This window comes from Gobio gobio (assembly GCF_949357685.1).
Source record: "Gobio gobio genome assembly, chromosome: 5".
Taxonomy (NCBI): Eukaryota; Metazoa; Chordata; class Actinopteri; order Cypriniformes; family Gobionidae; genus Gobio; species Gobio gobio.
The window spans coordinates 14,454,899-14,467,814 of NC_137101.1; the positions used below are offsets into that span (position 1 = coordinate 14,454,899).

The 12,916-nt window shown below is 48.3% G+C and overlaps 1 protein-coding gene across 1 annotated transcript in view; it reads right to left on the reverse strand.

Annotated features, from left to right (window-relative positions):
- The window catches only part of arhgef39 (Rho guanine nucleotide exchange factor (GEF) 39), a 63,075-nt gene that overhangs the window by 36,222 nt on the left and 13,937 nt on the right, over window positions 1-12,916 (reverse strand). The window contains exon 4 of the mRNA XM_079816660.1: window positions 2,999-3,119. Within this exon, the coding sequence (XP_079672786.1) occupies window positions 2,999-3,119 (121 nt within the window). The remainder of the gene's footprint in view (window positions 1-2,998; window positions 3,120-12,916) is intronic.

Sequence of the window (12,916 nt, forward strand, 5' to 3'; positions counted from 1 at the left end):
GGGGTCTCCCTCTGAGAAACACACTAACATTAAATCACCGCATGTTGGACATGCTGTGAGAGGAATTCTTTATTAAGGCCAGCCAGAAACTCTTAGGACGAATCCTGTCATTTTGATTTAATTAAATTGTGAGAAAGCTTTCCACATTTTAAAATAGTAGGCAAGTCATCAAAACAATGAAAAAGTACCATTTTAATATTAAAGTGTTCATTTATTAAGTGTTATCAATTACATGATAGCATTATAATAAACAAAACACTACAAATTAAAATCAATTGTTTAAAATGTAACAAGTCAATTTAGGCATGACAAAATTACAAAGTACAGTATGAAAAAAAATATACAGTATGTTTTCAAAGATTCACTTTAAGTGAGCGTTAAATCACGACAAAAGTAAAAAGCTTGGGGTCAGTCAGATTTTTTTTTTTTTTTAAGAAAAATGTATGCTTTTATACAGCAAAGACATTCAGTTAATTAAAAGTGACAATTAGAAGAATGTATTTCAAATAAATAATGTTCTTTAGAAATGTCTATTCATATCAAAGAATCCTAAAAAAAGTAACATGTTTTCCACAAAAATATTAAGCAGCACAACGGTTTTCATCACTGATAATAATAAGAGATGTTTCTTGAGCACTAAATCAACATATTAGAATGATTTAAAGGGATAGGGATAAAAAATAGTAAAGAGTTATTAAATAAGAATTTTTAAGCATAAGATTCAATCACATCAAGGACAATAACTATAATGATAACAATAAAGATAAAACCTCAGTTCTACATATCATCTGAGTCTACACCACAACTATAGCTGCACAAAAGAAACGATATCATTGGAATCACTTTCGGAACAATTTTTTCCAGCTGATAAACGATAAAAACATCAATAGCCAATCAGAATCCATCCCGCTTTCAGAGCTCGATGATTTAAAGCGGCAGACGACAAAACTGCAGCGTGCACCACTTATAATAAACACGATGATACTGTCCACTGAAGTGGATGCTAATATAGTTATCTTTATAGCTATCGTTCTTGGTGTGAACGAGCGTATATACCGACATAAACTTTTGGAAGGTAGTGTAAATAAGGCAAAAATCCAGTATCACCAGTAAATTAACTGTCTAATTCCAGTCACGAACATGTATAGTATATCATATGGAAGCTTGTTTCCGCCACTGAATAAAACAATTTAAAAGATAATTGCGACTTTTTATTTCACAATGCTGACTTTTTTTCTCAGAATTGCATGTTATAATAAAGTCAGAATTGTGAGATATAAAGTTAGAATTCAGACTTTTTTTCGCAACTCCAAGTTTATATCTCGCAATTCTGACTTTAAAACTTGCAATTCTGACTTCTTACAATTGTGAGATATAAACTCGCAATTGCAAGTTATAAAGTCCAATTCTGGATGTTTATAGATCACAATTCTGACTTTAGTTTAAAACTCACGCAAAGTCAGAATTTTGAGAAAGTGTCGCAATTACCTTTTCTATTTTTTATTAAGTGGCGGAAACAAACTTCCATAATATCATATATCCCTTAAAAAAAAAAAAAAAAAAAAAAAAAACCTTTAAAAAGATCAAATTATTATATAGTTATTAATAGGCTAAAAATGGGACTGAAAAATGAATTTTAAAATAAACTATTTGGGAATGTAAAAGGCTCCTTGGCTTGAAAAACATTGAGAACCCCTGGTTTAGATCATCATTTTTCAAGAATGGTGGATCTTGAAGGACAGACCAGCCATGTTTAAGTCATGTGACGCAGTGAACATGTTCCATGTTCCATGCCCATGTTCCAGCAATTACATCCATGTAGGCCTGGCGGACTAATCGATGCTAACTTAAACAGCTCAGTCTACAATCAATGGGAATCGGTCAACTGGCCACAGACGTATTCCTCCTCTTAATTAAGACATTAATATCTGTGAGGCTCCAAGCTTCCCCCAGCTAAATAAAAGCAGCGTGTGGCTAGATGAGGCTTGGAGGAGCTTTGCTGCAGGGCTAACACTCGAAACGACCTTTCTGCGAACATATATTCGGTATCAGACACAATTACTGGCATAGTATGAACAAAAAAATGCCCCATCAGTTCACCGTAAGCACACCGAATACAGAAGTTAGCAATAGCCTGGCGCACCAATGATTCTTTAACTGCTAACTGATTTGGTCTAACAAGGAATCAGTCATCCCCACACTTGGGTACAGGTGCCTTGCCGAGGGAGGAGCTAATTAGCAAAGAGAGAGATTCCCCATTGCACTTTTTTCCAGCCGACTGATGGAGACTGCCCACTTAAGTCAGGCGTAATGAGATGGTGGTGTTGGACCTAATGGTACCGCTGGGCTTTGCCTGGGAGAGATCTGTTTGCACAGAGTGTCATCCTAAAGCCTTAATCAGGTAGGTGACTCCATTTTTTTTCAACCGTTCCAAACGTCAATCATTTTGAATGGTGATCTTTGAGTTACTGACCCGACATTGTGTCTTCTCTTCTTTTTTTCTCCCCCCACAAGGTTGAGCCGAACATTATGGTACAGCGGAAAAACGTGCCAAAGATGAGCAGTTGTACAAGACTTAATAGGTTTGGACTAATTAGAAGTGGAGCATGACATACTGTCAATCCTATGCATTACCATAGATCTATAATGAATACATATTCATGATTTCATATTGATAGACATAGCCACCGGCTTTTGTGTAAGGAGATGACCTCTATCCAGGTAAAAGCCAATACCTACGACCGTTCGATTTAGTAACTTTCATAGCAGGTGGAAAAATGATTAGACTACCTTCAAAGAGCATTGCACAATCAAAATAGGAGGAAAATTACACAGTCAGTGAAACGTAATATTCTGTGTATCTATGGCCGCGTTCACACAGGCATTAGTCAAGGCCGTATAACACAAAGAGTCACATTTGTGAGTACGGTTGTCAAAGCCACATGCTGAGCATGTGAACAGAAGTGTAAAGAGGTTCAGGTCTAAACAGTGAACTTACCATGAGGACTTTTTTAGCAGTCTCGATGTTGTCAACGTAAGTATTGTACAACTGCAGGTGAGTGCAGAACTCCTCAAACCCGATGCCAAACCTCCCCAGTTCTATATGAGCAAGTAGGGTCCTGTTAAAACCAAAAAAGAAGTGAAAATATGATTGGCATAATTTAATAAGATGTCATTGAATTTTGCATACCTCAAAAGATGCTTTAAATTAAATGTATATCTTATGCTCACAAGACCACATTTATTTGATCAAAAATACAGTAAAAACAGTAATATTGTAAAATATTATTACAATTTCAAAGAACTGTTTTTTGTATTATAATATATTTTAAAATTTAATTTATTCCTGTGATGCAAAGCTGAATTTTCAACATCATTACTCTAGTCTTCCATGTCACATGATCTAATGAGCTAATGCGCTGCTTAAGACACACTTATTATTATCAATTTTGAAAACAGTTGTGTTGCTTAATATTTTTGTGGACACCATGATACACATTTTTTCAGGATTCTTTGATTAATAGAAATAACAATTTAGTTGAAATATCTTTTTTTTTATATACTTAATTTAATATACTATAAAGGTCTTTACTGTCTCTTTTGATCAGTTGAATGCATCCGCTGAATAAAAGTATTAATTTCTTCCAAAAAAGTATAGAGACAGCAGTGTATATACACTGATCAGGCATAACACTATGACAGGTCAAGTGAATAACACAAGTGGACATTTTGTCCTCAAAGTTGATGTGTTAGAAGCAGGAAAAATGGGCAAGCGTAAGGATTTGACCGGGTTTGACAAGGGTCAAAATGTGATGGCTAGACGACTGGGTCAGAGCATCTCCAAAACTGCAGCTCGTGTGGGGTGTTCTGGTCTGCAGTGGTCAGTATCTATCAAAAGTGGTCCAAGGAAGGAACAGTGGTGAACCGGCGACAGGGTCATGGCTCATTGATGCACGTGGGGAGCAATCAAACAGACGTGCCACTGTAGCTCAAATTGCTGGTTCTGATTGAAAGGTGTCAGAATACACAGTGCATCACAGTGTGTTGATTATGGGGCTGCATAGCTGCAGACCAGTCAGGGTGCCCATGCTGACCCCTGTCTTCCACCGAAAGCACCAACAGTGGGCATGTGAGCATCAGAACTGGACCACGGAGCAATGGAAGAAGGTGGCCTGGTCTGATGAATCACGTTTTGTTCTACATCACATGGATGGCCGGGTGAGTGTGCGTCGCTTACCTGGGGAACACATGGCACCAGGATGCACTATGGGAAGAAGGAAAGCCGGCGGAGGCAGTGTGATGCTTTGGGCAATGTTCTACTGGGAAACCTTGGGTCCTCCATCCATGTGGATGTTACTTTGACACGTACCACCTACCTAAGCATTGTTGCAGACCATGTTCCCTTTCGTTCAGTCACTACGACGTAACGTTAGTGACTAACGAATGGGGGTTTCGCTTAGAAGCCTATCATCTTCGAGCTTAGAGAAAACGCCCAATGGCGTGCCAATGCCATGGGGCATGCGGAATTTGCATACGTAACTCTGCTTCACCGCGTGAGTATATAAGGAAGTACGTGGCAATATCGCATTATGTTTCTGCTTTCGGAGCCAAGAGAACCTACCTCTTCACTCCTACAGCCTTCTGAGACTCTGTCAGCTTCTTCGAGACGAGCAGCTTTCCAGTCGGTGTTGGTGTAACGGCGCGTTCCAGTGATCGCATACTTCCTGCCTGCTGATCTGCGCAGTGGTCAGTTTGACAGCTGGTGTGTGTTTCCCTGGGCGCTTTGGCATTGACTGCGAGGCTTTCCTCTCACAAAAAGAGCTTGCGCGTGGCACGTCTTTTTCAAGACGGCTCGCCCGTGCACTTCCGGGTGCGATCGATTTCCACTGCTGTCTATGGGCGCATTCACTGCTCGAGCGTGTTTGGGCTTCAGCACGTTCGGGCAGTGTTTGCGGATGTGTCACGTTTCCATTGCGGGAACGTGACCATCGCGATGCCGCGGTCGAGACTCAATGATCTCCGTGAGGAGAGAGAGTCCCCTCTGCCACACCCCAATCTACCGTCCCCGAGTGAGATGGTACTTTGGCTGGTGGCCAGGGTGACCTGAGGGCGGTGCTGTGGTATTAAGAACCCCGACGTTTATTCCTCGGGCCACACCCCCCTCTTACACATCGCTTCCCGCGAGTGTTGGACTGAAAAAAAAAATCCCGTCTCTGACGCCCCGTTCGTTCAGTTCACGCTCCGGATAGCAGTGAGATGTCGATCGTCGCATCCCAAGGTGGGCTGGAGTCCTTTGGGGATGACGATTAGGTTGTGCTCCGCCTCCGGGTGTGTCAGCACTGCCTGATCCGACCTAAAGTTGACAGCCATGTTATCTCGGGCAGCCGCGAGTCTCGCGCTGGTGTGGAACTCCGCCCAGTTGAGCGGGTGCTCGTGGTTGCGCGATTGGTTTTTGGGGGCGGCACCCGACAGCTGTTGGGCCCCGCCCCCAATGCCTTTCGCTCCCGGGGTGCATGAGGAGATCACGCGGTCCCGGAAGTCCCCGTGCTTCCCGCGACCGTTTGGTGGCCTCCTCCGCCTTCTCTGCCCTTGATGGGGCCGCGGCCTAGGGTACACTGGGGCCCCCTCCCCCCCACTGTTGAACTCTCTGTTGCGCACTACGGTGTCCACAGAGGGCTTTGACGTGGCGTGGTGTGGCTGTCCTAAGCACCCTCCCAAAGCCTGTGGGCTCGTCTACTTCGGTGGCGTGGTCCTGCAGAGCTACGGGCAGGCCGCCGCCCCTTTGCACATGCACAAGGGTGGAGCCGACCCAGGGCTCTTCATTGAGCTGCGTGCCGCAACTGATCCCGCCCCCGGGCGGTGAAGGTGGCCACACGCTCCCTGGGTTGGGCGATGTCCACAGCTGTGGTCCGGGAGAACACCTGGCCTTACCTGGTGATGTGGAGGACATTGAGCGGGCCCGCCTCCTCAACTCACCCATATCCCAGGCTGGCCTCTTCGGCGGTGCGGCTGAGAACTGCGCCCAACGGTTCTCGGCCACCCCAGAGCAGACTGAGGCTGTAACACGTACTGCCCCGGCGGCCAGCTGCTGCACCAGCCGCCGGCTCAGTCGCCTCAGTCCGCTCGCCGCCGAGGGCGCCCTCCCTCTTCCCACCCGGCCCCAGCAGCAGCCTTCACCTGAGCCGCGCCGTGGAGGTGGTTGAGGATGTCGCCCAGTCCGCTCCCCAGACTGGTTAAACGCCAGGCTGGAGGTAGACAACTCAGAGATGGGTTCCAGTTCTACCCAGGGGATGGTAGCAGGGCCTTTCCTTCCCCCAGTGGAGGGCCGGGGGAAAATCCTTCCGCTGCTGGCCCCCGAGCTAGCAGCGCTTGGGAAGAACTCATGTTCCTGTCTCTGAGGACCCAGAGACCGGTGATGACGGTGTGCGCCACCCACGGGTCCCGCCACTCGCATCCCTCTCTGTCGCCAGCCTCCTGGCAGAGCAGACCCCAGTGGAACGTGCGTCCTTCCCTGGTCTCCTCTGTCAGGACGCAGCCGTTAACCGTGCCCCGACCCCGGGACGCCCAACAGCCTCCCCTGTCCGGGCCGGTAACGCTGCCTCGCTGCCCCACCCTGGGTATGTCTGCCGTCCGTATGACCCCGTTGGTGCAGTCTCTGGAAGCATGGCTTCAGCTTCCGGGGCTGTCCCACTGGGTCGCGCGGACCGTCAGGCGCGGCTACGCAATTCAGTTCGCACAGGCTCCTCCCCGCTACAGGGGAGTCCGCTATACCGTGACCGGGGCCCATGCCCCCGTCATGCATGCGGAGATTGCCACCCTGCTGGCGAAGGGTGCGATCGAGCCTGTCCCTCCAGCCGAAATGAAGTCGCGGTTCTACAGCCCCTACTTCATTGTACCCAAGAAAACCGGTGGGTTATGGCCAATCCTGGACCTTCATGAACCGCATCTTGAACCGATCCCTTCACCGGCTTCCGTTCAAGATGTTGACTGCGAAACGCCTTTTCGAATGCGTTCGTCCTCACGATTGGTTTGCAGCGATCGGCCTGAAGGACGCCTACTTTCATGTCTCCATCCTTCCTCGACACAGACCGTTCCTACGGTTTGCTTCGAGGGGCGGGCATATCAGTGCGCGGTCCTCCCATTCGGGCTATCTCTGTCCCCTCGCGTCTTGGCGAAGATTACCGAGGCAGCCCTTGCGCCCCCTCGGCAGCACGGGGTCCGCATCCTGAACTACCTCGACGACTGGCTCATACTGGGCCACTCTCGAGAGCAGGTTTGCGGACACAGAGATCTGGTTCTCCACCACTTAGCCCGTCTGGGCTTCCGGGTCAACTGGGAGAAGAGCAAACTTTGCCCCGTGCAGAGGATCTCTTTTCTCTGTATTGAGATCGACTCGGTCGCCATGTGCGCGCAGCTTACGAGCGAGCGCGCGCAGTCTCTGCTGACTTGCCTCCGTCAAATCGAGAGCAAGAGTGTGGTCCCACTGAAACTATTTCAGAGGCTCCTGGGGCATATGGCATCTGCAGCCGCGGTAACGCCGCTCGGATTGCTTCATGTGAGACCGCTTCAGCACTGGCTTCGCGATCGAGTCCCGAGATGGGCATGGCAGTCTGGCATGCTCCGGATCCAAGTGACTCGGGCCTGCTTACAGACGCTCACCCCGTGGTCGAACCTCAGTTTTCTACGGGCCGGTGTGCCCTTAGAATGAGCTTCCAGGCATGTTGTCGTATCGACGGATGCCTCTGCCATGGGCTGGGGTGCCATGTGCAATGGACAAGCAGCCACGGGCTCCTGGACAGGACCCCAGCGCCTCCTGCATGTCAATTGCCTCGAGTTGCTGGCAGTACGGTTCGCCCTGCACCGCTTCCGAGCGTTGCTGAAGGGTCAACATGTGCTTGTCCGGACAGACAACACGGCCGTAGTAGCATACATCAACCACCAGGGCGGTCTACGCTCCCGCCGTATGTCTCAACTCGCCCGCCATCTCGTTTTATGGAGTCAGAAGCGCCTGAGGTCCCTTCGTGCTGTCCATATTCCAGGGGTCCTGAACCACGCAGCCGACGAGCTCTCGCGGTTTCAGCCTCTCCCGGGAGAATGGAGACTCCATCCCCAGACGGTCCAGCTGATTTGGGAACAGTTCGGCGACGCACAGGTAGATCTGTTTGCCTCCCACGACTCTTCCCACTGCAGCCTGTTCTATTCCCTGACCGAGGGCACGCTCGGCACGGATGCACTGGCGCACAGCTGGCCGCGGGGCCTACACAAATATGCGTTCCCCCCAGTGAGCCTACTCGCACAGCTCCTGTGCAAGATCAGGGAGGACAAGGAGCAGGTCCTTTTGGTCGCCCCGTACTGGCACGGCTGGACCTGGTTCCCCGAACTCAAACTCCTTGCGACAGCCCCTCCCTGGCCTATTCCTCTGAGACCGGACCATCCTTACTCAGAGACGGGGCACCCTATGGCACCCGCGTCCCGACCTGTGGAACCTCCACGTGTTGCTCCTGGACGGGACGTGGCAGGTTTGAGTGGCCTGCCACCTACGGTGGTCACCACCATCACTTCCGCTAGGGCCACTAGGTCCACTAGGCATGCCTATGCGTTGAAGTGGAACCTCTTCGTCACCTGGTGCTCTTCCTGCCAAGAAGAGCCCTGGAAATGCCCGCTCGGGTCCGTGCTTGAGTTTCTCCAAGAGGGGTTGGAGCGAAGGCTGTCTCCCTCCACCCTCAAAGTATATGTGTCCGCAATATCTGCCCACCACGATCTCTTGGAGAACAAAAAGGTAAGTCAGCACGACCTGGTCATCAGGTTCCTGAGGGGGGCGAGGAGACTGAATCCTCCTCGCTCTCCTCTCGTACCCTCTTGGGACCTCGCAGTAGTTTTAAGTGCTCTGCAGAGGCCTCCCTTTGAGCCTTTGCGGTCGGTTGATATTAAGTTCCTGTCTATGAAGACGGCTCTGCTGACCGCATTGGCCTCAGTTAAGAGGGTCGGGGACCTGCAGGCATTTTCGGTTGACGAAGCGTGCCTGGAGTTCGGGCCGGCTAACTCTCACGTGATCCTGAGACCCCGGCCTGGATATGTGCCCAAGGTTCCCACCACTCCATTTAAGGACCAGGTGGTGAACCTGCAAGCGCTGCCTTTGGAGGAGGCAGACCCAGCCTTAGCATTGCTCTGTCCAGTACGCGCTCTCCGCGCCTACGTAGACATGACGCAGTGTTTCAGGACCTCAGACAAGCTCTTTGTCTGTTATGTTGGAGAGCGGAAGGGAAGTGCTCTCTCAAAGCAAAGGCTGTCTCACTGGATAGTGGACACCATTGTTTTGGCTTACCAGCAGCAAGGTCGACCATGTCCCCTTGGTGTGAGGGCACACTCCACCCGGAGTGTGGCCTCCTCTTGGGCTCCAGCGCATGGTGCCTCGCTAGCAGACATCTGCAGAGCTGCAGGCTGGGCGACACCTAACACATTCGCCAGATTCTACAATCTCCGAGTGGAGCCAGTGTCTGACTATGTACTCGCCCCCCCGAGGGGCCGGTAGGGGCCAGGCTCAGGTGTCTTCGCTTGCTCGCCACTCCACTCCACGGACTGGATACGTGCGATATTCTCCTCAGGTGAGCTCCCCGAGAGCCCTGAGCTCCTCCAGCACTGTTTACGCCGATACCTGTGTGTCTGCCCTCTAGCGAGCCCAGACCCTCGTCTCCGGCCAGGTTCCCCGTGTGCATGGTTCCCCTCCGGCGACCCCCACACGAGTATTTCACCGTAAGTCTCCGCAGTGAGCGGGTTTCTTCCCTTGGCGTGTCCCCCGCCACCCATAGGGTTAAAAATCCACCTTCGGCTGGTACCCTAGAGATCTCCATATGCAGCCCCTAGCCGGGTCATATGTGTCTCTTAAGTAGGGTTGGGTACCGAAATCCGGTTCCAATATGGCACCGGTACTTATATAACCGGTATGTACCGGACCGAATCAGAACGCAGATTTCGGTTCCTCATTTCGGTGCCAAAATTCAAACGTGCTTTCGCGCTTTGGCTGAGCCAGAGACAGACGCTCAGCGCTGGTCACATCACAACTCATGACAACTATTCAGTGTTTTCAACGACATCATGTTTATTTCAGGTTTCAGACATTTAAATGTTCATAAGTAACGTTACTAGCAAAAAACACACACTGATGTCTATGAAAGCGGCAATGACAATCCTTTCAGACGGTTATAATTTGACTAACGTTACGTATTTTATTCACATCAGATACATGCACATTATATAGTAACTATAGCGTTTACTCTATTCTTCTTCCAGTTCACTGGTCACTTACTTTCATGTATTTCGTGAGACGAGAATGAACTCAAGTGTTGTAAATCCGACAGATCCGATTCTGAGGCGCAAACTAACATGGCGCCGCCCATTGCGCTTTATAGATCAACTAACACACATTCACTCACACATTTGAACATCAGATAGTTCGTGAGACAGTTAAAGGGTTAGTTCACCCAAAAATGAAAATTCTGTCATTAATTACTCACCCTCATGTCGTTGGACACCCGTAAGACCTCCGTTCATATTCGGAACACAAATGAAGATATTTTAGTTGAAAGCTGATGGCTCTGAAAGGCTTCAGACAGGCCTCCATTGGCATTCAGTACATTGACACTTCCAAGATCCATGAAAGGCACTTAAAACGTCGTTACAAAGTCTATCTCACCACAGTGGCTCTACAATAATCATACAATGCGACGACAATAGTTTTTGTGCGCAAAAAAAAATCAAAAGAACACCTTTATCCAGCTTGTTATTGCCTTCCGCGTGTGTCTCCACGACGCATGCGCGAGAATATGACGTAGCGCCGGGGCTCGGGATTCCATGAAATGCACACTCTAACCCCATTTTGAGCACTACGCCGAGACCTAAAGCACGATCAATGTAGAATCCAACAGCTGAGATACGCGCGTCTTCCTCTGCTCGTAAACAAATCGCTTCTGGGTCATATGTCCGAACGCCGGATCTGCGTCATATTCTCGCGCATGCGTCGTGGAGGCGCACACGGAAGTCGAGAACAAGTTGGATAAAGGTGTTATTTTGATTTTTTTTTGCGCACAAAAACTATTGTCGTCGCATTGTATGATTATTGTAGAGCCACTGTGGTGAGATAGACTTTGTAACGACGTTTTAAGTGCCTTTCATGGATCTTGGAAGTGTCAATGAACTGAATGCCAATGGAGGCCTGTGTGAAGCCTTTCTCAGCATCAGCTTTCAACTAAAATATCTTCATTTGTGTTCCGAATATGAACGGAGGTCTTACGGGTGTCCAACGACATGAGGGTGAGTAATTAATGACAGAATTTTCATTTTTGGGTGAACTAACCCTTTAAGAAGTTTGTGAATATTTTGAATAAAAAGAAAAAACGAAATAAACCCGATACAGCTGAGCTGTCAGCGCTATTGCGGCTGCTGTGTCATGTGAGAAACACGACGCGTCACCATGGAAACATTAAGGCGATGCGTTCAAAAATATTTAGCCAGAGAATATGATCATATTTCAAAATAAAGCTGAAGCTCGAAGCTGGTTTGTAGCAGAGCAAGAATACAGACTACTGCTGTTATTACTGTAGCTGTTATTTAGAGTTATATTAGGCTTGTTGTAGTTGGGTTAGGTGGCTTTGGTTTTACTGTGAATTTGTAAATATGTCAATTATAATTTGTAAATGAGTAAATTGTGTTTTGTATTTATTTATATTCATACATTTAAGTATACATTAAACTTTTAATAAATGGTTCAATTTAAATAATAAATAAATAAATAAATAAATAAAAAGCCATTTAATGTCATCCACCTCGTTTGGTGGCCTTTAAAAAAAAAAAAGTATCGGTTCAGGCACCGTTTAGGCACCGGAACCGTTTTAAAAGTATCGGTTTGGCACCGGAATCGAAAAAACCCCAAACGATACTCAACCCTACTCTTAAGTCCTCCCCACGGGTAGGCATCCTTGGCATTCCCTCACCGGGATATGCTTCCCAGTGTACCTTGGTAATCCTGTGATAAGTGGGAGTCCTTCGTCCGTACTAGTCTTACGACAGGGTACTCACACTTACGCAGGGCACTGGAAGACAGCTGAGTGGCGGGATTATATTGGGACCCCCATTCGTTAGTCACTAACGTTACGTCGTAGTGACTGAATGAAAGGGAACGTCTCGGTTACAGATGTAACCCTCGTTCCCTGAGGAGGGAACGGAGACGTAACGTCCCGTTGCCACATCAGCTGTGCTACCTGGAACGCAGGAGTTCAGTCTTGGCTCCTCAAGCAGGTAACATAATGCGATATTGCCACGTACTTCCTTATATACTCACGCGGTGAGGCGGAGTTACGTATGCAAATTCCGCATGCCCCATGGCATTGGCACGCCATTGGGCATTTTCTCTAAGCTCGAAGATGATAGGCTTCTAAGCGAAACCCCCATTCGTTAGTCACTAACGTTACGTCTCCGTTCCCTCCTCAGGGAACGAGGGTTACATCCGTAACCGAGACGTTTCTTTCATGGAAACGGTATTCCGTGGTGGCTGTGTCCTCTTTCAGCAGGATAATGTGCCCTGCCACAAAGCAAAAATGGTTCAGGAATGGTTTGAGGAGCACAACGAGTATGAGGTGTTGACTTGGCCTACAAATCCCCCAGATCTCAATCCAATCGAGCATCTGCGGGATGTGCTGAACAAAAAAGTCTGATCCATGGAGGCCCCACCTCGCAACTTACAGGACTTAAAGGATCTGCTGCTAACATCTTGTGCCAGATACCACAGCACACCTTCAGGGTCTAGTGGAGCGGGTCAGGGCTGTTTTGGCAGCAAAATGAAGACCAAAACAATATTAGGACGGTGGTCATAATGTTAGGCCTGATCGGTATATATGTGCGTCTGTGTTTAATATTATAT